This window comes from Amblyomma maculatum, chromosome 2, assembly GCF_055883805.1.
Source record: "Amblyomma maculatum isolate TAMU_Amacu chromosome 2, ASM5588380v1, whole genome shotgun sequence".
Classification (NCBI taxonomy): Eukaryota; Metazoa; Arthropoda; class Arachnida; order Ixodida; family Ixodidae; genus Amblyomma; species Amblyomma maculatum.
Window position 1 is genome coordinate 43389818 of NC_139345.1, and position 23078 is coordinate 43412895.

A 23078-nucleotide genomic window follows, 5' to 3' on the forward strand; every position below is an offset into this window, starting at 1 on the left:
CAGCTTTCGGCTAAGTGGCCTCGCCGAATGCAGCCCGGCGACGACGGGACCGATGTCTCAGCCCAGGTGCAATCCTGCACGGAGACGAGCGGTTGACGCTATCTACGCCATCTAGACGGCCACCTCCTCACCCTCAAGCCAGAACCTATCAAAGGGGCGTGTCAACGAGTGCAAGCAGTGTCGGTCCGTGTGTGTGAGACTGCATGGGGAGAGTGAGGTGACAGAGACACTTCCTTAGAAACTGCCCTGCCTTTCCATCCGGTGGACAGAGGGAATCATCCCTATTCGGAAGTTCCGCGGGCTATAGGTGGCGCGCGAGGCAATTCAGTATGGCGCCCGGAGAGATGATCCGTGCGGCCGCGTAGGTACAGTAGCATAGGCGTGCAGCCGGTCTTTTTGTTCTGCACTTCGCACACAAGCAGCCATGCCGCCATCGTTTACACGCCCGTTGTGTCTTGGAGACATAATGAAACACATCGGACAAGAGGAGACGAGAATACGGTGCTTAATTGAAGGCGAGGAAGTCCTCAACGCCGGCCACCTCATTTGCTGTGGCCTAAAAGACTGCTCCCCTGCGTCGATGACAGTGCAAGGCCTTTGCTTGCAAACATCACATGTGAAGCAGAAGCCGCACGAAGTCAAGTGTGTTTATGGAATAGACGCCTCTTTGCAGGTATGTGAGTCTCCATTTGACGCATGTGAAAATTGAGGCATGATCTCGTTTCATAGGCAGTGCGGTCCGAAGCGTTGTCCAAAGTCGCGCGCAGAGTAAAGAGCGTGCATGCAGCAGCGGCGCGCTTCAGCCAGATATGCAATGCACATGGTTTTGTCTCGGTTATGCTTGTCTACAGCGCGCGGGCAGTGCTGTGCGGATGAAATAAAGCGAAATTCTAAAGCGCCCGAGCGCAGCCGAGCAGAAATAACCGCACAGCCACGAGTACCTTGTCCGTACAAAAGCAGCTGCGATATGGCTTCAATTTACTTGCTTCGTAGCGCGTCACTGGAGTGCTCTACAAATGTAATCGAGTATGCATAGTGCGTAGTATATTTACTACGTTTTTGGCACTGTAGGTACACGTTCGCGACCCCCATAACGATGTCTCCGCTGGAAGCGGCGGCGAGAGAAAGGCATGCACGGAAAGTGTAGTTAGAATCATTGCCGTTTGTGAGCAGTTGCAGCATTTTGTATGATTTTAAGGGTTTAACGTCGCAAAGCCATTACTACGAGAGAAACCGTACCGGAGCGCTCAGGGTTCTTTAACGTGCATCTAAATGTGACCGCCGCGGTCTAGATGGAATACACATCTTTCGGCTCAGCATCATAATCACTCAGCCACCGCTGCGACTCGGTTGCAATATTTGATTGTGTATTTCCCTCCTTTTTTTTCAGTGCCAATGCTCATGCAAAGCTGGAAAATCACAACGCTGCAAACACATCATTGCAATGTTGCTGTTTATGAACAGGCAAGAAACTTTTTTTTTTATTTTCCCAAGCAATCACATACATTGTTAATGAGCTGAAGTGGTTTTGAAAATGCAATAAGCCCAACTTTTAAATCCTCTTCAGATGTCTCGTATCATTTCGAACATGAAAGGCAGTATATTTTTAAAGACTAACGTCTGTAATGTCTGTGTTCTATTCTTGGTTCATCTGCAGGACGGGCTTACAGAACCTGGAGCACCTGACATGCACAGACATGGAAAGGGCCTGGGGAAAATTAAAATCAAAGCCACTATACGAAGCACAAGAGCTCAAGGATTTGTGCCATGTACATGCGCAGCCACAACTGCAACTTAGTGAGCAGAGACTCCATGATATAAGACAGCGGCTCATCGCAGCAGTACCAGACAGTGCCCTTGCGCTGCACTTTCATGGCAGGTTCCAACCAACAGCAGTTGCAACTGATGCCCCCGCAACTTCCAAAGAGCATGTCATGGTGTGCCACATGGCTGCTGACGACAGAGTGATGCCATACGCAGAAATGCTTTTTCATGAAGCAGCATTCACTGATGAATTTAAGCTTACAATATACAGATCCTCATATATTAACTTGTCAGAGGCAGAGCAACACTTCTACAAGGATTATGTGCAAGTGTCGGAAGAAGCAGCAGTGAGGATCTGCACAGAAACGCGGTCTCAGGATAGCACAAAGTGGCGAAGAGAACGTCAAGTTCGAATAACTGGCAGTAAGTGCCGTGCATATTTCACTTTTTTACCCAGGGAAGACCGCTCATGGGAGCAAAAAGTGAGAGCAATGCTTTCCGATTGTTTCCGAGGAAACGAGGCTACTCGGTATGGCAAAGCTTGCGAAGAACTGGCTCTAGAAGAGTATTGTAAAGTGACGTCTAATGTTGTGACGAAGCTAGGGCTGCTTGTGAATCCCCTCGTCCCTTGGCTTGGCTACAGCCCAGATGGTGTTGTGTTTAAGAATGACTGTCCTGCCATCCTGATCGAAGTAAAAAGTCCCCTTCTGGGAAAAACACAGAAAGCAGTTGATATTGCTCGTGAAGGAAAACTAAAATACCTGACGAACGACGGCGAAAATTTGGTTGTGAACAAAAATCACAGTTATTTCTCACAAGTCCAACTTGGGATGTTCCTTTTGAACCTGGATATGGCACACTTCATCGTGTATTCGAAGGTACAATCACTGATCATAAATGTGGCGCGCTGTGACCACCACATTGATGAACTTGTGCGCAAACTGCAGTTCGTCTACTTTAAACATCTATTGCCAAAGCTGGCAAAAGTTGCATAAGTTTAGTTGCTACACTAACAAGTGCTCTTTGTAATGAATGAAGACTGCTTTGCATGGTGTATGAGATTTTAATAAATGTTTTCATAATAGTGCACAGAGAACCTGTGGTTGTTTTACTTGTTGCACTAGGAACACAGGCAATGCTAAGTGAAGGTAGGTTCAAGATATTGCAGAAAAGATGTAATTTGTGACTTGTACACCATAGGAACATACTGCTGTATGCAGCAATTGTAAAAGGTGAAAAAAGGGCAGTGAAGGAAAAATAACCAGTGCCAAAAATAGTCAGCCTGTGAGCTAGCCTTGCAGAAAACATATATCCCAAGGCAGCACTAAGACAACAGTTTCAAAATCACTTGTATGACTGTGAAGCATGCCCTACAACTCACTGAGAGCAAGATTTTCTGCGTCGGGGATAAATGTTCAAATTTGCTTTGCACGAAGCTACAATATCTCTACTGCAGATTCGAGAAGTTTCATTTATAGAGAACACAAGTACATGAGGGATGGAAGTTTACAAAAGCCAATTCCTGCATATCACAAACACATTTTCTTTAATGTCACAAGCAAGAAATATGTTTACAAAGTGCCAAATGCTTTGGTAGAACCTTAAAACACCGTATGGGAAGAAAAGTACAACAGCAGTGCGACATACAGGCAACATGAAATCCACGCTGCACAAAGAACCACATTCACAATATCATACAGTGCATGTTCTGCAGAAACGAACAGTAAATGACATTGTGTTTCACTAGTAGCCAAGCACAGAAACAACAGATGAGGATGACAGTTTGGAACACACAGTGTAAGTGATCACTAGTAGAACACACCACATGAGAAGCTGTGGCAACCGTCAAGTTGGCCGCGGCAGGAGAAACCAAAGAAGCTCTTTTGGTGCCGGTGGCGGTTTGAATCATACTTGGGCCTGAGGATATTTTCTGCTTGCTACAACACCAGTCACACAGCGCAGAAATTATGACCATGACGCTAACCTTACAGTCCAATAGACACAATTGCACTGAAAGAGTTACTGCAACTGTACACCCCCGCTAAACCGTTTTTCAGAGAGTATCGGAGCTGACAGGTTAACAATGCCTGCTATGATAATCATTATTTGGTCGAGCGCCCCAACAAGATCCCATGGCACAGGCCCCTTAAGCACTTTGAACACCTTCATGCGTTGGATGGCCCTCTCCACATGCACTCGAGCTCTGGCAATGTGAAGCGTTTTACTTGCATCCTCAGCAGAGAACTGCTCTTGAGATCGCAGGAATGGTGGCTGTACCACACCAAGGCCCAGTTTCGCGCACATGTCGTCGATGCAAAAGCCTTTATCAACCATTACATCATCTTCAAAGCTTTTCAGCTTGTCCAACACATCAGACTTTAGCACACAGGCTTTGTCTGATGCTCGGCCTCCAAATCCATTACTGAGGAATGTTATGAGCCCAGCAGGCGAGACCCCAACAAGTACCTTAGCCGTGTGGGTTCCCTTGTAATAAGAATATGTGAGGATGCGGCAAGACTGGCAGTGTGATTTCTCTACTTGAACTTCTGTGCAATCTAGGACAACCCGCACCTCTTGAAATTGCGAAAAGCAGTCAGGCATATTCAGCATTATTTCAAGTTTTGATGGCCATGGAATGGCTGCCTTCAGTATGGCAGCAAGGCTGCGAAGGGTGGCATAGAAATGCCTCTGCACTGTAGTTTTACTTGTATTGAATAGTGTAGCAAGGCAGGTGAGTGAAAGGCACGTTTTTAGGCGTACTAAAACAAGCACAACACGTTCATATACAGGAATTTCCGTGCTCATTTCGTCGACTAATGCCACCTCTTCAGATATAGCTAGGAGTGCACTTTTTGACTTGACACCAGTGAACGCTCGCACAGCTACATCTGTTGTCAGCAAATCAACAACTTTTCTCTTTCTTTGTGGTGTAGAAACTGTATCAACTTGTACACCTTTGTCTGTGTAGGAGTGACTGTGTCCTGCCAGTTGAAGCATGACCTCTACCACTTCAGCATCTGTCATTGTAGGGTTGGTAGCAGTCTCGCTATCATGGGGGGCAGAATCAAATTCAGCTGCAAGGCACTTGTCTTCCACCTGCACAGAAATATGCTTATAAGCAAGACTTGAAACAAAAATATTGAAATTCCTTTTAACTTTGAACCAGGAGCTTAGGCCAGGATGACAAGTATGCAACGAAACATACTGTTAGTACTGCAATTTGCTGCAGTACCATCTGGAGAATAAGCATTGATGGTTACATAATTAGCAAGCACAGAAACCAGCCATACCCACATGTGTTGTAGTTCCCAACTCACCTCATAATAAAAAATCAAACTGGGATTGCTCTCTTTTCCCATCTTAGGTACAAACAGATCTTAGTATTCATCGCACTCTGATGCACTATCACTGCAAGGCTCGTGCAACAGGAACAACTAGTTACAGAAAAAGTGATTTTCAATTATTCATGCTCCTCTCAAATACCGTTCTCATCGGTGCTTGCAGGCTCCCTCTGCCCTGTTATGATTACCTAATGCACATCTTGGCAAAACAAATTTCCACAAACCTTTCATTTATACACTGACAGCAGCAAAAAAGATATGTAGCTACAACATCAGCACTAAAATATATAGAAAAAGGTAGTAACCTACCGTTTACATCTCAGTTTTCTATGTGCCATGCAAAGAAAATTTTCCTGCAGTGTTAATATTTAGCTACTAAGGCATTCATTAGCTGCACAAGTTATCTGAAGGAATTTGAGTTGTGCATATGTCACACTGTGGATCATTAGATGCTAATATCGTACTCAGTGGTTCTGCATTCCACAATAGATGTTTCAGTATACCTTAACGAAAGCTTAAGGAATACCGTCAGTGTCTGCACACATTACCTGCATGACGAGATGTGTAAAGGATAGTGTAGGAAATGGATACCTGATGTCAGAGTATGTGAGCATTTTCGAGCAAATGTAATGCTTCAGCACAGACGAATGTGGTAAGTCAATGCTCACCACAGACATCCCTGTAGATGTGTCTCCACCTGAAGGGACCAATGGTGGAGGCAATGGGTCCGAGATGCCACTGGGTTTGGGCAGCATTACTGAAAAAAAAAAAAAAAAAAAAAAAGCGATTGTACATACATGTGCATTTCTCTGCCATAACAAAGAACTAAAAGTGCTACTACGTTAAGCTATGTGATCAGTTATGCACCTTATAAAGCTATGCTTCAGTTGATTCCAGTGTCCTAATTTGTACAGCATAGACTATAAAACAAAACTTGACAGAGTGAAATTAGTATGTAATAAAGAAACCCGGCATTAATGCAACCATGTCTCAATCAGGTTTGAAAAAATAACTTACCGTGGTTATCCCTAGCGGATGCTCGTGCAGCACGGGCTGCTGATGATTGTGCTCTTTGAAGATCCTTGTGGTCATGGGATCTCTGTGGTAGGCATTGGGAAGGTACCGCTGTTTTCTTCAGCCTCTTGCGAACTGGTGTCCATACATCTGGATCTGTGAAGCAAATTATGAGCTTATCCATTAACTAAATGCAGTTATACTATCTTCCTCTGACAATGCTTTGAAAGTGTGGCACTATTATGGCAGAAAATCTGTGTAAATCGCATCACTCCGCACAAGCTACGAATTTTTGCAAACTGCTGCAGCACTTCACTGCTTAGGTACAGCCTTACATTGCTTCCACTGAGGGTACTCCGTGCATGAAACTGTGGCAATTTTGCCCGTGCTAGGATGCGGTATTGCGCACTACGCTGAACTGAATCGTAGCTGTCCTGCACTACACTCACGCGCTGCTATTTCGCTGCAGTGGGTGACTTAGCCAATATTAGCTTTGAGCAGAAATAAACAAGAAACTTGTGCCCACATCTTCTTGCGTGTTCCCGTGAAGCTACCAAGGGGTATAAACGATCTCGCAGATTATGGATTTTGAGGTGTCGAAGCGGCTCAGCCCGAGAGGTTGTCGTAGTGGAGGCCTCCGAATTAATGTAGACCATGTCGTGTTATTTAACATGCGCTCACATTGCACAGCGCAAGGCCGTTTTTTTTTTTTTTTTTTTCATTTCACCCGCGACCTTGCGATTGATTAACGAGCTGAACGCCAAAGCTTCCGAGCCGCCGCGGTGAGTACCGTCACACAAATGAGCAGCTATTAGTGGGCTGGAAAGATCTCACGACGGTGCATTTACACAAATGAGCAGCTTGACACTAACAGCGCGCTTAGCCACGCATTTCATTGCAGCTTCCTTCCACATCCTGGGATCCGCATTTGTCAATCGCTCATTCCTCGCGCGCACACACTGCAGAAATATTGGCGATTTTCTAGTTGCACTAGACAATCGACTTGTGCTATCATAATAGTCAGATGAATAGAACGTCGCTTACCAATACGGCTCCAAAAGAAGTCGTCCTTCACAAAGTGGGCACTGCACACCTTCATCGGCGGTGTCACACGCTTCCCGATGCGCAACTTGATCACCCATTGTTTCTTCAGACGGGCGTCAGCGGGAAAAGAATGTAGACTTGTTTGTCCACACACTGCCCGATTTGTGCACTGCGGCACGCAGCACATCCTGTTACTCTTGTACTTTCTTTGTTTCATCGCAAGCAGCTTGAAGACGCCGCGGATCACGCGCAGGGCGAACAAAGGAAGTAAAAAAAAAATGCGAAGTCCTAGCTCCCGACCGCCCGCATTCATGGAGGGAGAAACTCAGGCCTGCCCGCGCCGATCATCCCAGTGGCGTTTCTCGCCCTCGCCGGTGTGCGGCGCCACCATCTACGGAACTTGCGAATAAAAACGGACAAGTGTGCGTCGGGGGTCGTAGAACGGAGACTGCTGCTCTAGTCAGTCTCCCACGAAAAACGCTACCATGTAAATTTTGGGCATAAAGTTTTTCCATCTCACTTCAAAATCCGTATCCAGCCGCTTCGTCCATGTTTGATCCGACAACCAACCGGGCCTGCACCTCGCAACTTGGGTCGCGATAATCGGTAATTTGCCGCGACTCTCAAGAAAGTAACCAATCTTGAGATGGGACGCATATTCGCACTGCTGAGGATCATTTGGTTACACCACGTGGTATGTGTACATCGCGAGTAACAGTTTAAGGTCGCATGTATCTTACGTGGTGTATCATTTTGGATACGTGCTCGGGGAACTTAGTTCCAGTGATGGACTTTTTAACTGATAACATCACGTTGTGAGCTTGGCAGGCGTTAAGCATGATCCCGAGAAAACCTCGACTATCGCTAATTATCCATGCCCTAGAAATCTGGGACAACTCCGCCGATCCTTCGGTTGAAGAGCTTATATCGGCGCTTCGCCAAAAGCATTTCGCATATCGCTGTGCCGCTGAGGCATTTAATGAACAAGTCGAGTGACCGAGAAAACAGCCGGCTTTTTCCGTCCAAACGGTCGTTGACGCCTGTTGAACGTAATGATCCGGCTCAAATCACAGAGGTCTGTTTACCGCACAGTCCCAACCATTGGCTGAGCCTGGCTCTCCCTCACACCCGTACACCCCATCCCGTGAGACACTCCCGAGCAAGAGCCACCACGCATCCCTCCGGCGCAACTAAGTCTAAACCACAGACAGAAGCCTGCGTCCATTTAATGAACAAGGGCGTTTCTTTCATATATGGCGAACTCCTCAAGCTGATGCATTTTCTGACTTTCAGCGCAAACTATAGTCACCTCCTGTTGTGGCCTATTTGGAGACAGCGCAGACACTGAAATCCGCACTGACGGAAGTAACGTCCGCATATGAGCATATTATTCAGAAACCGAAAATGAATATCTTGCTATAGACCAATTGCAAAACCTACAAGTCAGCTTCCCTGTGAGGCAGGAATTCATGCACAATGACGACAGAACCGGACTCAGGGGTAATAGTTAGGTGCAGTGCGTGCATCTACTATAGTCCAGGCTGCTTCCGATGCACTTCCCGTCGCACAGGCCATTGTGCGAGAACAGGTTTTCGGGCATTCTTAACGCGGGAATGAAGGGGGGAGCACTGTCACCCTGGGGGTGAGGAAAGAAGATTTAGAATAGGGGACCCTAACCGGACAGGGTAACAGTGGCGCCACAATGCGCACGCGCGGAATGCTGCGACGAATGGGCGCGGGGTGCGGAAATTACCCTACCCGCCTGGTGACGTACCAGCACTGCACCTAACTATTATCCCAAAGTAAGTCTATGCCGCCATTGTACAGGAATTTCTGCCGCACAGGGAAGCTGACTTGTAGGTTTTGCAACTGGTCTATTGTGTGGATGACTTGCCCGAGCCTCCGACCTTTCAATGGGGTCACTGACCACCATGCCTTGTATTGGTTGCCCAACTCAAGGACACTTGCACAAGCCTGGCACGATGAAGCCTGGCACGATGAAGCCTCCGACTGCAAGAGTTTGATATTACAGTCAAAGACCAGGCGCAAACGTTCGGACACCAGCTGCTTGTCACGCGCAACTGCTGAGCCCCCGCCCAGAGTCCTTGAAGACGTCGTTATGCTCCCGAGCGCTCTTTCAGCGTGCAATCTGGCACACCACCAGCGCAGCAATTCATCCCTACCGGCTGTCTTAGACTACCTTGAGGAGAAAACTGCTGTCGTCCCTGAGCCCTTTCGACGGTCCGTGTCTCCCCTCTACATTGGCAGTGGTATTCCCTAAAAAAGGAACTTAAGTCCGAACAAGAAACAGTATCTCATCTCATCGTCGTCCGTGTAGATCTGCGAAACGAGGTATTTCAAACTTACCGTAAACCTGGGTATCGTCCGTACAATGTCCCCAATTCAAGAAAAAATATCACTGTCCCCTGCTTCCTCCAACCTAACACGAAATGTGAGCTCTTTTCGCGACTGCCGGCGCCGTAAAAAGACCTCTCGACAACCTGCTGGTTTGTTGCAGCCCATCTCGGGCGGTGAAAAGCATTCCATGCAATCGATATGGACATCCTGGGAAAATTCCCTCTTTCAAAATCAGGTAAGAAGTGGATTATTGTGGCCACTCATTTTATCGCATTATAACGAAAACAGCCGCTCTTCGAAGTGACACAGCAATTGAAATAGCCCAATTTTTCACCAAGAAAATTTTTCTGTGCCATGACGCCCAAAAATTATCACCACCAATCGAAGGGTGGCGTCGCGTCACAACTTGGCGCCACAACTTATCACCTCGAAAAGAGTGAACTAACCAAGTGCTTAAACAAGACCCCTGCAGATATGCTATATATGTATGTGGACACTGAACGTAAACGATGGGACAGCATACTTCCATACGCCACATTTGCCTACAACTCTGCCGTACAAGAAACAACCGCAACGATTTTGGGGAGGCGGAAGGGTGTCGAAGTCGACACCTTGATTTCCTAACACCCAGAACCTGGGGCACTTGTCTGAATATGGCTGAGTTTGACAGACAGCGGGCTTTAATGGAACCGAAGATCAAAGTTACGCCGTCTGAATATGACTGCCAGATATAGTTGTTCTAACTGTCCAATGACTTTGATTTTTTTTTCCTCCTTCGTGATTCTATTATAAGGTGCATCAAAGTTGACGAAGTTAAGGTGAATTACTTGTGTATTTAGTTTTTTTTATTTATTTCACTTTTGGACAACAGAAAAATACAATGCCTGATGGAGGAACAGAAGCTAAAGGCAGTTGGTGCTGAAACACGATCCGAATCCTGGGCACCATTCAAGATATGCAATTACCCATGTGCGCCCAAGATCAATGTCACAGTTTTGTAAAGGGCAAGCTTCCAATGCGTGAACGGCACTTTCAAACGACCGGTCACGCTTGATGCTCTCTAGCGATGGGAACATGTAGGTCAAAGGTTAAAGCAAGAAGTGTGGAAAGGAAAGCAATTCGCCTAACTGTTAGCCGATTTCTGGCGATGTCTCAGAACAGAAATCATCACAGGGTTCTTACTAGTTAGAAGATAACGTTACGAGATAGGAAGCAAAGGAGACGAATCCGCTGTGACGTTCGGAAAAGACCCCTCTATGGAAATAAAGGACGCATGAGATGGATATATGAAGTGTAGCAAAAGAAAGGAACACTAACGTGAGTCGAGTTTGCATTCCCGATCTATTTTGTTCCTAGTATGACACAGAGTGCAAAGAAAGAAAGAAATATAAGGGCGACTCATACGAACACCACCATCCGGGCCCCAGCGAGCACTGCGAACCTCATTCGAAGTATCCGGGGCGAATCAGCGGGAAACGTTTTCAATAGCGCGTCGAAAAGAAGCGCCTTTTTATCCGAGATAGGAACACGCGGTCAAGCACGCTGGGGCCTATAAACGCCACGGAAAAGAGGATGAAAGTACAAAACGCCCCGAAATGAAGCAAGTAGATCGCACCAAAAGGAATGCAATGAAGAGAATCGGCGCTCACGGTTTGAACGGAAGAAATAAAGCAGGTGTATTGGAATCGACCAGGGCGCCAAGCAAGCGGGCATCAAAATGATGGTGAGTATTAATATCGATTTCTGCGTGCCCATTTTCTGTGTGATAAAATTTTAGAAAAGCAGAGTAGAGTAAATCCGCCCTTTAAAAATACGAAAAACTTTAGTGATATGCGCAGGGGAGTGCTGCAGAGTCGAGGCCGCTTCTCTATATATATTTTTTGTACAGTCTAGTTTATGGGTCACCAGTGTTATTGGCCATTGGCAGCTCTGCGCAGCTCGTCTGGGTATATACCAATCATATGAGGCGTTATGATTACACTAGTTGCAAAGTGCATAATTCTACTGTCACACGATCACACTTGGTAGCGCTTTCATTAAATACACTTCTCTTGAGCGACTGACGTTATTGATGCGTGCTCTCACAAGTCCAAATAAGTGAAATTAGGAAATGGTGCCAGAAATGATTAATGTTGCAGCCCCAAGGGGAAAATGTCATTTTCTTTTTTCGGGTAAATACTTATAAATCACAATTTTGTCAAAAATACAATTACTTCGAGTAAATGCTCGAAGATTCTGTGAATCTCTGGATGCATGCTGCTGAAAAACGCAATGCAGTTGAACACAACTCTGTAATCGATCCCGATTGCGCTAGTAAGTCAAATAGATGGCGTGATTTCAGAGCCGACACAAGAACGCGAGCTTGCCGCTGCAGCATTATGTTTCATGCTATCATGTGGGCCCTGATTCGCATTACATTGATGAATCGTAAGCTTAGAACTGAGCACGAATCCAGCAAGTGGAAAGCCATCGAAGAGCGCCTGCAGGGAAAAACGTTTATCATCGCCGCTGCTCTAGACTGCATTGAGGCCCAAGAGCACTGAGAGAGAGATTAGCTGTTGAGCTGTGTGTAACACTGCAGCTTGTTTTACGAAATCAGAGATAAAGCAAAGCAGATGTATTTCGACCGAGAAATTCAAGAAATTTCGATATTTTATCCGTTCTAGTTCCAAAAACTGCCTATTATGAAGGTGCGCTCATATTTTAAGCTGCGCATGCTCCGGCTGGATTACGGTTAGTGAGACTACTAAGCTCACTTTTATCCTTTCTAGTTCCAAAAACAGTGCATATTATGAGGGTGTGCTCATGCTGAGGCTGCGCATGCTCCGGCTGGATTACGGTTAGTGAGACTACTAAGCTCACTTTTATCCTTTCTTGTTCCAAAAACAGTGCATATTATGAGGGTGTGCTCATGCTGAGGCTGCGCATGCTCCGGCTGGATTACGGTTAGTGAGACTACTAAGCTCACTTTTATCCTTTCTTGTTCCAAAAACAGTGCATATTATGAGGGTGTACTCATGCTGAGGCTGCGCATGCTCCGGCTGGATTACGGTTAGTGAGACTACCAAACTCACTGAGAGGCGTATGCGTTTTGAAGCGAGCATCACTAAAGTCCACAGTGTCACAGTGCTGTCATTAAAGTCCACGGTGTCGCGCTGCGTGAATGATAATAAGGGCGATTATCACTCGTTGGAAGAGGCGTCAAACAGGGCGATCTGGCAGGCTCATTAGTCAATCATTTTCTTGATAGAGGAAAAAGATTTTTGTGTGTTAAGAGTGCGTTTATTCTGGCAAAGTTTTGACTGCGCAAACTTCAAAGAACTACCGGCAAGAAAAAGCTTCAATTATGCTATACATGACATTTTTCGCTAGCCATTTCCGAAGTTATTTCATGAAATAACCTGCAGTTTCGCAAAGAGCTCAGGAAGTGCGACAAGCTGGAGCTTTCCTTATAATAAGGATATTGCACGACTCAGCTCTTACTGACATCCACCGTATACAAGTACAAACCTATACCCTAAATAAAAAATATTATCTCATAAACGTTAAAAAGAAGGTTCCAGGATCACAAAGACGTCGTATATTTTGACTTAGGAGATGGCGAGGAAAACAAACATACGACGCGAGCAGCAGTCGACAACGAACGAAAATTACTGTCACCACCTTAGGGCAACCTGAGAACAGAGGAAGACGAGGAAGTGTCCGTTGCCACTGCAGTAACACGGACCGAAAATACCACCGTCATTAGCGACTGCATGACCACCATAGGAAAATTTAAAAATGGCAAAATAGGCAGAATAGCTTCATACATTTATAGAACAAAGCAAAATAAATAGGCACCTTCGAGTTACCTGCGCTCCTGCTCATTCCTTCTAACGAATAAACGAAATGGAACACATGAACGAGAACTCGCACACAGCGCAGGTCAGAAACCATCGTGACTGCAAGATTGAAACGGTGCTAGTTTTAGGCCGACATAGCGTGTGGCCTTGTATTCCCTCCCCGTAAATAAATTCATAGTATTACAACAAAAAAACGCTGCTAATATGCAAATTGAAACGCTATTACAGACTGGGACGGACCATTTATTCATCACCGCATATTAAGACGTTGCCAATAAGAGGGTAAAAAATCAGGTGCAAGTTCCCAACACTAGTCTTCCCTAGCACTATCAATTTAGTGCGCAATTACTCATACGCTCACTACCACCGATCAGGAACATTGTTCCGTCTTCTTTGTACCGAAGCTCTGATTGACCGAGCTACTTCGTGAGGTTCCAGCTTCGTGGCTTTTCGCGTGTAAACTTAAGTTCAATATAGACCAGTTGCAAACCTATAAGTCAGCTTCCCTGTGAGGCCGTAACTTCTGCAAAATGGCGGCCTAGACCCAATTTGGGGTGATAGTTGGGAGCCGCTCTGGCACAGCGCCTGGCGGCTGAGTAACTCCCACAACCCTTGCCCATTCGTCACAGCATTCCGCATGTGGGTCCCCAATTCTAAAACGCCTTTCCTCCCCCACAGCGGGGCAGCGATCCCCCCGCCTTTCTTCCCGTGTCAAGAATGCCCGAAAACCTGCTATCGCAAAATGACCTGTGCGGCGGGGACTGCGTCCGAAGCTGCGTGGACTATAGTAGATGCATGCACTGCACCTAATTATTGCCGATAGGTCAGGTTCTGCCGTCATTATGCATAAATATCTGCCTCACAGGGAAGCCGACTGGCAGGTTTTGCAACTTTTCTATAGCGGCTTCAACGCGCGGCGCTCCCCAACGAGTCTTTCCACTTCTTCAGTCAACAGAGATGCTGATGGAGCCTATGACTGAACGATTACTGACTATCACCTGTTCTAGTATTTTCACACTAAAATAACTATCGCAGATTCTAACTAGTCCTGTTCGTACGCGGCTGCCCGGATTCAGCAGCTCAGCGGCTTCACCGCTAAGCCATCGCGGTGTGTGCTTTCGCTCGTTATGACCAGGTTTAGGCAGGATAAAAGCTTCTCCGTTGTATGCGGTGGCTCCCACATTGCGCCACAAGTGGGGTTAAAGCCGTGGCGTCCTCGATCAAGCGCGTCGTTGCACCGGAGCTGACTGTGGAGGCCAAGGTTAAACCTTCGCTATTTGACGCGGTGGCACCCAGATGGCGCCACATGTACATTTTGATAGAACCGGGTCGCCCTCAAGATGCCCACGCACTGCAAAGGGACTACTACCGATATTAGAGTCGTCGTCATCATAATCATCAAAATGAATCTGTTAAGCATCAGGCCCGTAGACAGAAAAAATGTATCAGCTAATCACCGTGCAAAAACAGCGATTCCACCGAGATAAATAATCGGTTTATAATCACTATAATCACGGTATAAATAATCACTATAATCGGTTTAGCCTGGGCAATCTCTGCCAATTTTAGACGGATGCCATCCGAAACGATACAGTGGAAAATTCAAGAAACTCCAAGAAACAGTGGACTTGAGACACGTGCATTCTGACAACGTGCAGATAACATAAAGGGTTGCAATTATAGAATGTAGACTGGGAGGCCTGTCCACTCAGCGGAAAGGTAAAAAATCAGAGGAAGCTAATCCAACAAGCCGAAGAGGATGCTTGGAAGAGAGGGCTCCTGGCCGCCATCTAACGTGGCAGACGTGCTTCCAGAAAGTTGGAAATAATTAATTAATTCGTGAAATCACTGGCTGCAAAAAGCCACCACAATTACTATCATTTGTCTATCAGGTTCAATGCGTAAGCGCCAAGGTAGAAGTGTTGCTCATCACATAGCTTCGTGGCGCAGTCACTGAAGCCTCTTCGCTTCATCGGTGCACCAGAGTTGTTTACTCGGCCAATGTTTTCGATGGATGAATACATTCTAGGAGCTCAAAGAAGCCCCCTATCCCATCCCGGTAGCACCGACCGTTAAGTGGGTGTTAGCTGGCAAACTTACAAGTAAAGCTGTAAGCGTGGTACCGTAAAGTTTTCCGTGCTCGGCTAAGCCCCTGCCTTTTCCTTTGAACAACGGGCCTAGTAAGCTTGACTATTATCCCTTAGTACAGCGGAATTGAGTGGGAACAAGAGCAAATGCATTTTGATAGAATCGGCGTTTTACAGCACTAACCTAGCTTTCCTTAAGCCCCTCGTCATTCTCGCAAAAGGGAAGCTTAAGGGAGACAAAGCCCTCCGTAGCGAGAAGCGGGCGCGGTTATCTGGCAAAAGAAAGCGGCCACAAAACAGCGGCGGGCGTAAAATATTCAAGAACATAGGCGACGACCAGGCGCGGTAGCGAGACCTTAAACGCCGCGCTCTCTCTCATTAATATTCATGGCGCGTCGGGAATTAAGCGAAACGAAGCAAGTGTTCGGGACAGTCCGCTCTGTCCTGCAGATAATTATAACCGCAGAAAGTGCCTCGCTAGTCACTTTTAATGCGGGCCGTCTTTCTACTTCTCTTTTTGGTCCCTCTTTTATTCTGGCCCGCGTCAGGGGTGCTCTCTGACGAACAGGAGCCTTCCAATTTTCGTTCCCCCATAGCCGTCGTCGTTGAGGGCGGCCTGCTCTTGTGGATTTTGTTTACCACTCTTCCCTGGGAATAATCCCCATAAGTTGCTGCTGTCGGCTTGCAGTGGGGACCCGGCCGCCGATGGAACGTCAAGGTCGGCGCCGCGGAGCTCATACTGTCGTGAGAAACGTCATACAGGAAAAAATGCCTCAATGTTCTAGAATTAGAAATATGTGTCGACAGAGCCGTAGAACGCCTGCATATAAGTGAAAACGTGAAAGACATCTCGAAGCTATGGCAAAATAGAATTTGTACCACAGCTGGAGTGGGGCAAGGTGTCGATGCCAGTCAGACTGTTTCGTAGCTGTAGCTAGTGCCGCTGGGGTAGGAGTATAGGGTACGCGTCATTTCACATGATAGTGTTCTATGTTTGAAACCGCTCTTGACGTGTGATCTTGCAAGATAGCTCATTGAGTCAAAACTATCTTGCTGCTTGATATGCTTTTTGCAATTTATGCTCTCGTCGTTTCAGTCCCCAACTGTTTCCAAGGTTTTTTTTTTTCTTTTTTTTTTTTTTGGGGGGGGGGGGGGTTTGCTAACATGCGCATTCCTTCATGGCCGAATGTTTTTCACTGCGAAAGCACAACTCTAAAAAGTGCTGAATCCGACCTCATCTTTGTGTTTTCTCTCTTTGATGCGACCTTGTAAACCGAGCTTAGCAACAGCATAAGTCACAAGAAAAAAAGCTCGGGGCGAAGCGAACTCGAATCCAGGTATTTTTTGTGGGAAGAAAGCGGAGCCTCGTAGATGATGGCGATGATGTTTTCTGTCAAAATGCTAAAATGCCCACTTCTTTGAGTGGTTCGCTACCAAATGCAAACTGCAGTCCCTTCCCGAAGATGTTGAAAATTACCTTAGTTTTATTATATTGATGTTCAAGGCTCTCTTCCTGCTTTTTTGTGTAGGTCATCACTCATTCTTTGCTGTTCATCCCCTGAGTTACTTAGTAAGGCAATGTCATCAGCGAATCGCAGATTACAGAGGTCTCCATCTCCGCTTAAACCAAGTTTCACGAACATTAGCCATCGGCCGTGGACACAGCCTCTGATGCCACTTCGATGTTGACCCTCCTCCACTCTTGGCAAGCTTTTCGGACATAGGCCACTCTGAATACTCTGGATACTCATTGTTCGATGGTCGCGGTGACCTGTCTGGCATGGCTGTGGTCTCTGTCTCTAGAGAGATGGCGTATGTGCATGCGTATTTACCTAGATTAAATGAAGCGGTGGCACAGTTGGAATTTGATGAAGACAACTATGTTTACTGCATAGCGCGAGAGTGTGTTCCAGTTTTACACAAGGCGTAATCAGCTTCGGCGATAGCGTAGTGCTCTCGTGCCTGGGCATAGCCATGAACATGACCGCCATCTATGGAATGCATGAGGTACTACCACCAGTAACAACACATTATTCGTCGCAAATGAATATAGTAGAGCTAACGCTTTAAAAATTCTTGCACAAACCACCCTTCCTTGGAGGCAAAAAAAAAAAAAAAGCTTGAGCGGCATGTGAATGACTCTTGCCATGTGTAAGGCAGCCTTTGCCACCCCTCCAGGCTTGTAATTTGCTGACCTGGATGTCATCACCAACTAATGATACATGCTAGAAAACATCACGCTGAGAGCTTACAATTGCCCAATTGCCATATGTTTCAAGTACAAATGACGTTATCCTTTTTATTGGTCCAAATGGTATTTACAGGTAGCTGAGTGACGATGCAGTAACTATTTACGTTGCACTTTTCTAATGAAATGAGGGCTGCAGCGCAAAAACATTGATACGTACATATGTAACAATATTTACTGCTCTTTGGAAACTTCCATACAGCCCTATTGTGCATGTCTTTGAGGTGACATTTTTCTAAAGTAAAATTATTCTACAGCGTAATATGGAAAAGTCCTAAACCCATCGACCAGATGCCTATGGGCTCCTCAAGAAGACGTAGAACTTGCCACCTATGCGAAGTGTTGCAAATCGGCTGCAAAAGTAGATGTTCGCCACTTGCTGTGTACTTGTGCTTGTGCAGGGACAAAGGCGTCGAGGACACACGTCATATAGGTAGTGGCGCTAACGACGACAAGGAAAGAGGACATCTCCAAGTGATTGACAGATAAGAAGAGCAGGAGCCTTGAACCTCCGGTTCTTACTAGAAAATTCTTTACATTTCTTCATATAGTATGTCTTACTGCAAGTTTCCGAAATAAAAATTGAAGTAGCTGCGCAGTGTACTCCATTAGCCATTTCGAGCGGAAGAAACAAATTTTCAGTGGTGCCCACCTAATTTGCAACGATCTGATGTAGCATGTTGCAATTATTGCCCAGAGCAGAGCTTTCTCTTTCCAGCACTGCGCGAAACACGTGGGCAACGACCCCCCCCCCCCCCCTCCCTTTTCGTCAGCAGGGCCTTCGTGGTGTGTTTGTCTGGATTTTTCTTTGGCCTCGGCTGGCAGTTTCATGTTCGCGCCCTTTCATTGCCGAGAATCTGGTACGATGCCGCATAACGATGTCAACGTTTCGCGGTGCGAATGGTCTCCTGCCCCATGCAGCGCCTCGAGCGGCTTACCAGTCATTACGGCTTCCCCTTCTACAACATTCCCGCTGCTCACGACTCGTTGGAAGCACGCTACGCCTCTTTGGGTCCCCGGGTAGTTTAGCGCATGCTTTCTCAAAATGACCGCGCTTTGAAGTCTTTTTGGCAGTTCGTTTGGTGTGCTTGACAGCATCGAGGACTCGTTGGTTTCACAGAGCCATGGTTTGGAGAGCGAGACCTCCAAACGATTTCCGTTGACCGGAAGGCAAAGCGTTTCGGCCCTTATGTTGGTTGGCTGTGCGGAAAAGACAACGAATACGCGTGCTCTCAGTGAAATCACCACCGTTCGTTCCCTTTTACAGCGGCCAGTAACGGCTTAAGCAAATAAATAATGGGAACAGAATATATTTTGAACAAGTATTTCTGTGGCATCAACGGCTTGTTTGCTTTAAGAATAAGACAAGATTTATAGGCTATGAAGCCCATGAGGACGGCGCCACTATTATGAACGTGTTGGCCAGCTTTGTGCACGTATATTCGGTCACGTTGTAAGCGCTCGATGTGTGCGTTGAGGGGCTCCGGAACAGTAAACGGCATCTACGTTGGCTTTTCTATTCACTGTGACAGGGAAGTTCCCTGACATGCGACACTCGAAGCGAAGATTGCGTAGAAGGTTGCCTGAGCGGACTTTAGTTGAGGTAATGAACATACTTTCATACTGTAGGCGACTGGCCTTTTCATTCTGAGTGGCGTAGAAGTTCAGTTATGAGTAAGGGTTACATGGCATGGGACCGAAAAAAATATATTCGTTGGTCTGCCAGTTCGATTGGTATTCCATACAGCGCACAGAGTACGTATGTCCCCTCAGGCCTGTAACCTTTCCGTTTACCTGCTTGGATTGAACGGAGAGTTGTTTTTTTTTTTTACCTCTAAATTTGCAACATGTACACAGTGGTACAGGAGTGTACCTGAAATGTTGCTGTATTAAACCTTACTTGGAGTTCTTGAAACACGTCTTCTACATGAAGATGTGATACGACGACTTGTTTTGTTAATGCTTCTTTTTTTATACTGGGAACAAAGTTCTTTTCATAGCACGATGACCCATTTGAAATGTTTGAGACTTAAAAAGTCTTATAATAACGTATAATAACCAACAGACCATTCTTGAAATCTCGACAAATGTTTTTTGATACTGCTAAGAATCTCCTTTGTGTGAGAACAAAGCTTGACATGCCAAACGTGGGGTCAACTCTACTGTCCGCCAATGCTGCCCCTAACTACAATCTGTACCGTGAATCTTTTCAAGTGCGCGTCTTGAGTCCACTTCTTCCGAAGTCATGCGATAAGCACTTGATGGACTTGCGCACTTGCGTTCGATTGTTCTTTTTCTAAAGAATCTACATAGTTCGCCAGAAACTGCCTATACCAAAGGGTAACGGTGAGCTCTCATGAGAATAACATGCAAGCAACCCCTATACTGGTGAAGATGGTTTACTACCAGCAACGAGAGAGGCCAAAACAAGTGTGCTTGATAGCCTCTCGATCAATCTGCACACAGAGAAAGAAATGCAAAAAAAAGCGAGGTCGCACTGAGAAGAAGACAGATCCTCTCGTCTCGGTGATTTGCCCTCGTGTACTTTGTTGCGGCCACGTTCTATTTTTGTTTCCTTTTCGGCCTCTAGTGGGAGCTTCGATTCAAAACTGTCTGGTCTTCGAGTGAGAGGCGCAGAGCAAACTGGCTGGTTGGTTTCAACTCTGAGACACGTGGAGGTACAAGTGGATGTCGACCGGCCTGCCACCGAGCCAATAAAGGTGCCCCTTCGAGAGCGGAAACGTGTTCTTTCACCACGCACCGAAAAGTCACGTTCCGCAACCCTGAGAGGTAGAACTAAAAAAAACAAACGTAAGCTTTTTCGTTCTGGTTTGCGCGTTACTGAATCTGCGGCATGCTGTGCTTTCCTTCTCAAAATTTCTGAAGTTCGCCTGCTTACCGAGCAAACAGTCGCTTGAGGTTTGCATTCCTTCAAGCCTTTTTGTCAGTCCAGTTCGCGTTAAAAAATCAACGTAATTTTTTATCGAAGACTTGAAGACCAAGGGTTTGATTCATTTTTTTTTTTCAAATCTGTTTTTTTGTATTAGTGTTACGCAACAAGCACGGCATTATTTTATATTTTTCATGTGCGGACAACTGCTCACAACTGATGGTAGTAAGTGAGTAGTGCGAGACCGCGCCAAAGGCAGCGCGCGTGAAATGATTAAGAGCGCCACCTATTTCCCCTGTTCAGCTTCCAACCAACACCTCTCTCCCTGAAGCTAGAATGGCCCAAGTGCGTTATTTGTGTCGATATTAACGAGCTCATTATTGCCTCTTCATACGTGCGCCTAAATATGCTTACAAAAGTTTTAAGTTTGAACGTGAATCGCCAGGTGGGATAGTCAACAAATTTTTTGACAATAGACTTCTTCATGGACCAGAAGAAATGAATGGATTAATAATTGCCTCTTCGTTTTTTTTTTTCTTCAACGTTCATGAATACAATGCGCGCTCTTGTATGCTTTTGAGGGGAACCGCTTTGTGCCGACTTTGTGAAAGACCTGTTTCGCGCAATAGATTCATAACCTGAGCGCGCTGGGGAGAAGAGAATAAAAAGGACATGTCAGATGCATATGTTCGCACCAGGAAAGTCAAAGGAAAGCAACAAAATGTCTGCAGTGGTGCTCGCAGCGGTACTGCAACTTTCCATTTGTACGGTTTCTGGGACCTTAGTGAAGGATTAGAAGTGAATTTTCACTGGCTGGGGTGTTGCTAACAACGTTGATAAGCGGTTTGATACTTACTACTTCTACGAGTCGAAAATAGTCCTTCATTTTACTAACGATGATTTCACCATTTGTATCGTGGTAAGAAATGAAAACTACTCTTTATGGCTCTGCCCTAGTCCTCTCTCCTTTCTGGGCATAAGACTTTTCTCTGCTTTTCATTCCTTTTTCTCTGTTTATAGGGTAAAGTTACATCTGCTTTCTTTGTGACACACAGCAAGAACAGATCTTTTTACATCTAGCCACTAATTTTCTGCGTCAGCTTCACGGTACGTTTCCTTTTAGGCAATCAGCTTTCCAAATTCGCAGCTTAGTTGGGAACCCTAGCCCCTTCCTAATTTTTTGGCTAAAACATTTTAATTTGCTAGCATTGAATGCCCCGTTATTCAGAAAACGCGTCCGTCTGTATCACGAAACATTACCATTCGTTCATACAGGTCGCGTGGTCTAGTGGCCTCACATCTGGCACCCAATTAGCGGTTCGCCATGTCATGGGACCTTCTGACGTCATGAAACCCCCGATTAATTTATTGGCTGAATTCCAGGTGTCCTCGCTTGTGACAGGTGGCAGTGCCGAGTGCTGACTGTTGGAGGGGCGTAATCTCACGTGACCCCGTCAAACGTCAGATTTAATATCTTGGGTGCATAAAGACGCCATCAGCAGGGTCGCTAACAGCATTGCAAAGCTGCGCTGAAGAAAGAAAAGCTGTGGCGGTTTGGCGGTGAAGGCGCTCAAATGCTAAGTCCAAAGACCCAAAGACCAGCCGCAATGGCAGCTTTTCAATGGAGGCGAAAAGCAAGGCGGCCGCGTACTCTGCACTGAAAGTGCATGTTCAAGAACCCCAGGTGGTCGAAATTTACTCAGCTTTCCACTACAGCGCCCCTCGTAGCCTGAGTCGCTTTGTAACGTTAAATCGTATAAATTAAACTAAAGTTTAGCTGAAAAAACAAATTCAAGATGAATCGAACCACCTACTTTGGGTTGCGAAACACATGCGATACCCCTACCCCAATGAGACCTATCCTTAGTTGCAATAGTTTATAGGCCTTATGCGACCACCCCATGCCGTACATTTGACATTAGCTTCAGAACGGCACAGATACTTAGCTAAAATTAGGACCACATTTCGCACTACCAACCAGCTCTCCTAACTATCACTTACGACTCAGCCCTACCACTTAGCTCTGCTAGGTGGCACGACAATCTTGCCTTACTAATTAGTACTGTTCTTTGACACTATTTATGAAAAGCGCTGAAGGGAAGTTTTTAAGACTTTTACCTAAGAATAATTTACAACGCTTATGCGACAGTGCACATACATTTAAGTATAGTTAAGCCCGCCCCCCCCCCCCCCCCCCCCTCCAAACTTAAAAGTTATCCGGGTGATAGGAGACGCTGTATCAGACATTACAATATGCACTCTCTTCGCCATAGCATTGTGAACGGTCATGCACTGGAGAATGCAGCAAAGAGTTTTAACAACGTGCTGGTTAACTAATAATGCATATCTTTATAACTATTACTTTTAGGTTCTTTATATTAAGAGGTTTGTAGCGCATGGTAAATTATTCCCACATCAGTTTTTAAATTTTGGAAAAATGCCTTTCTCATCGCCTCTGCACTTGTAAGAAAACGAAACTAGGGCGACCGT

The 23078-nt window shown here is 45.9% G+C and overlaps 2 protein-coding genes across 2 annotated transcripts; one reads left to right on the forward strand and one right to left on the reverse strand.

Annotated features, from left to right (window-relative positions):
• Positions 1–337: 337 nt before the first annotated feature.
• LOC146198540 (uncharacterized) lies at positions 338–2860 on the forward strand. Its single transcript, XM_084594043.1, has 3 exons — positions 338–673; positions 1391–1464; positions 1658–2860. The coding sequence occupies exons 1-3, from the start codon at positions 425–427 to the stop codon at positions 2757–2759; spliced, it is 1425 nt and encodes a 474-aa protein (XP_084450169.1). The 5' UTR covers positions 338–424; the 3' UTR covers positions 2760–2860.
• A 716-nt stretch (positions 2861–3576) lies between these two features.
• Positions 3577–7457, reverse strand: LOC146198541 (uncharacterized). The gene is made up of 4 exons (XM_084594042.1): positions 7164–7457; positions 6123–6275; positions 5774–5862; positions 3577–4860 (listed from the first exon to the last, which is right to left on the reverse strand). The coding sequence occupies exons 1-4, from the start codon at positions 7378–7380 to the stop codon at positions 3784–3786; spliced, it is 1536 nt and encodes a 511-aa protein (XP_084450168.1). The 5' UTR covers positions 7381–7457; the 3' UTR covers positions 3577–3783.
• Between the last annotated feature and the right edge of the window lie 15621 nt (positions 7458–23078).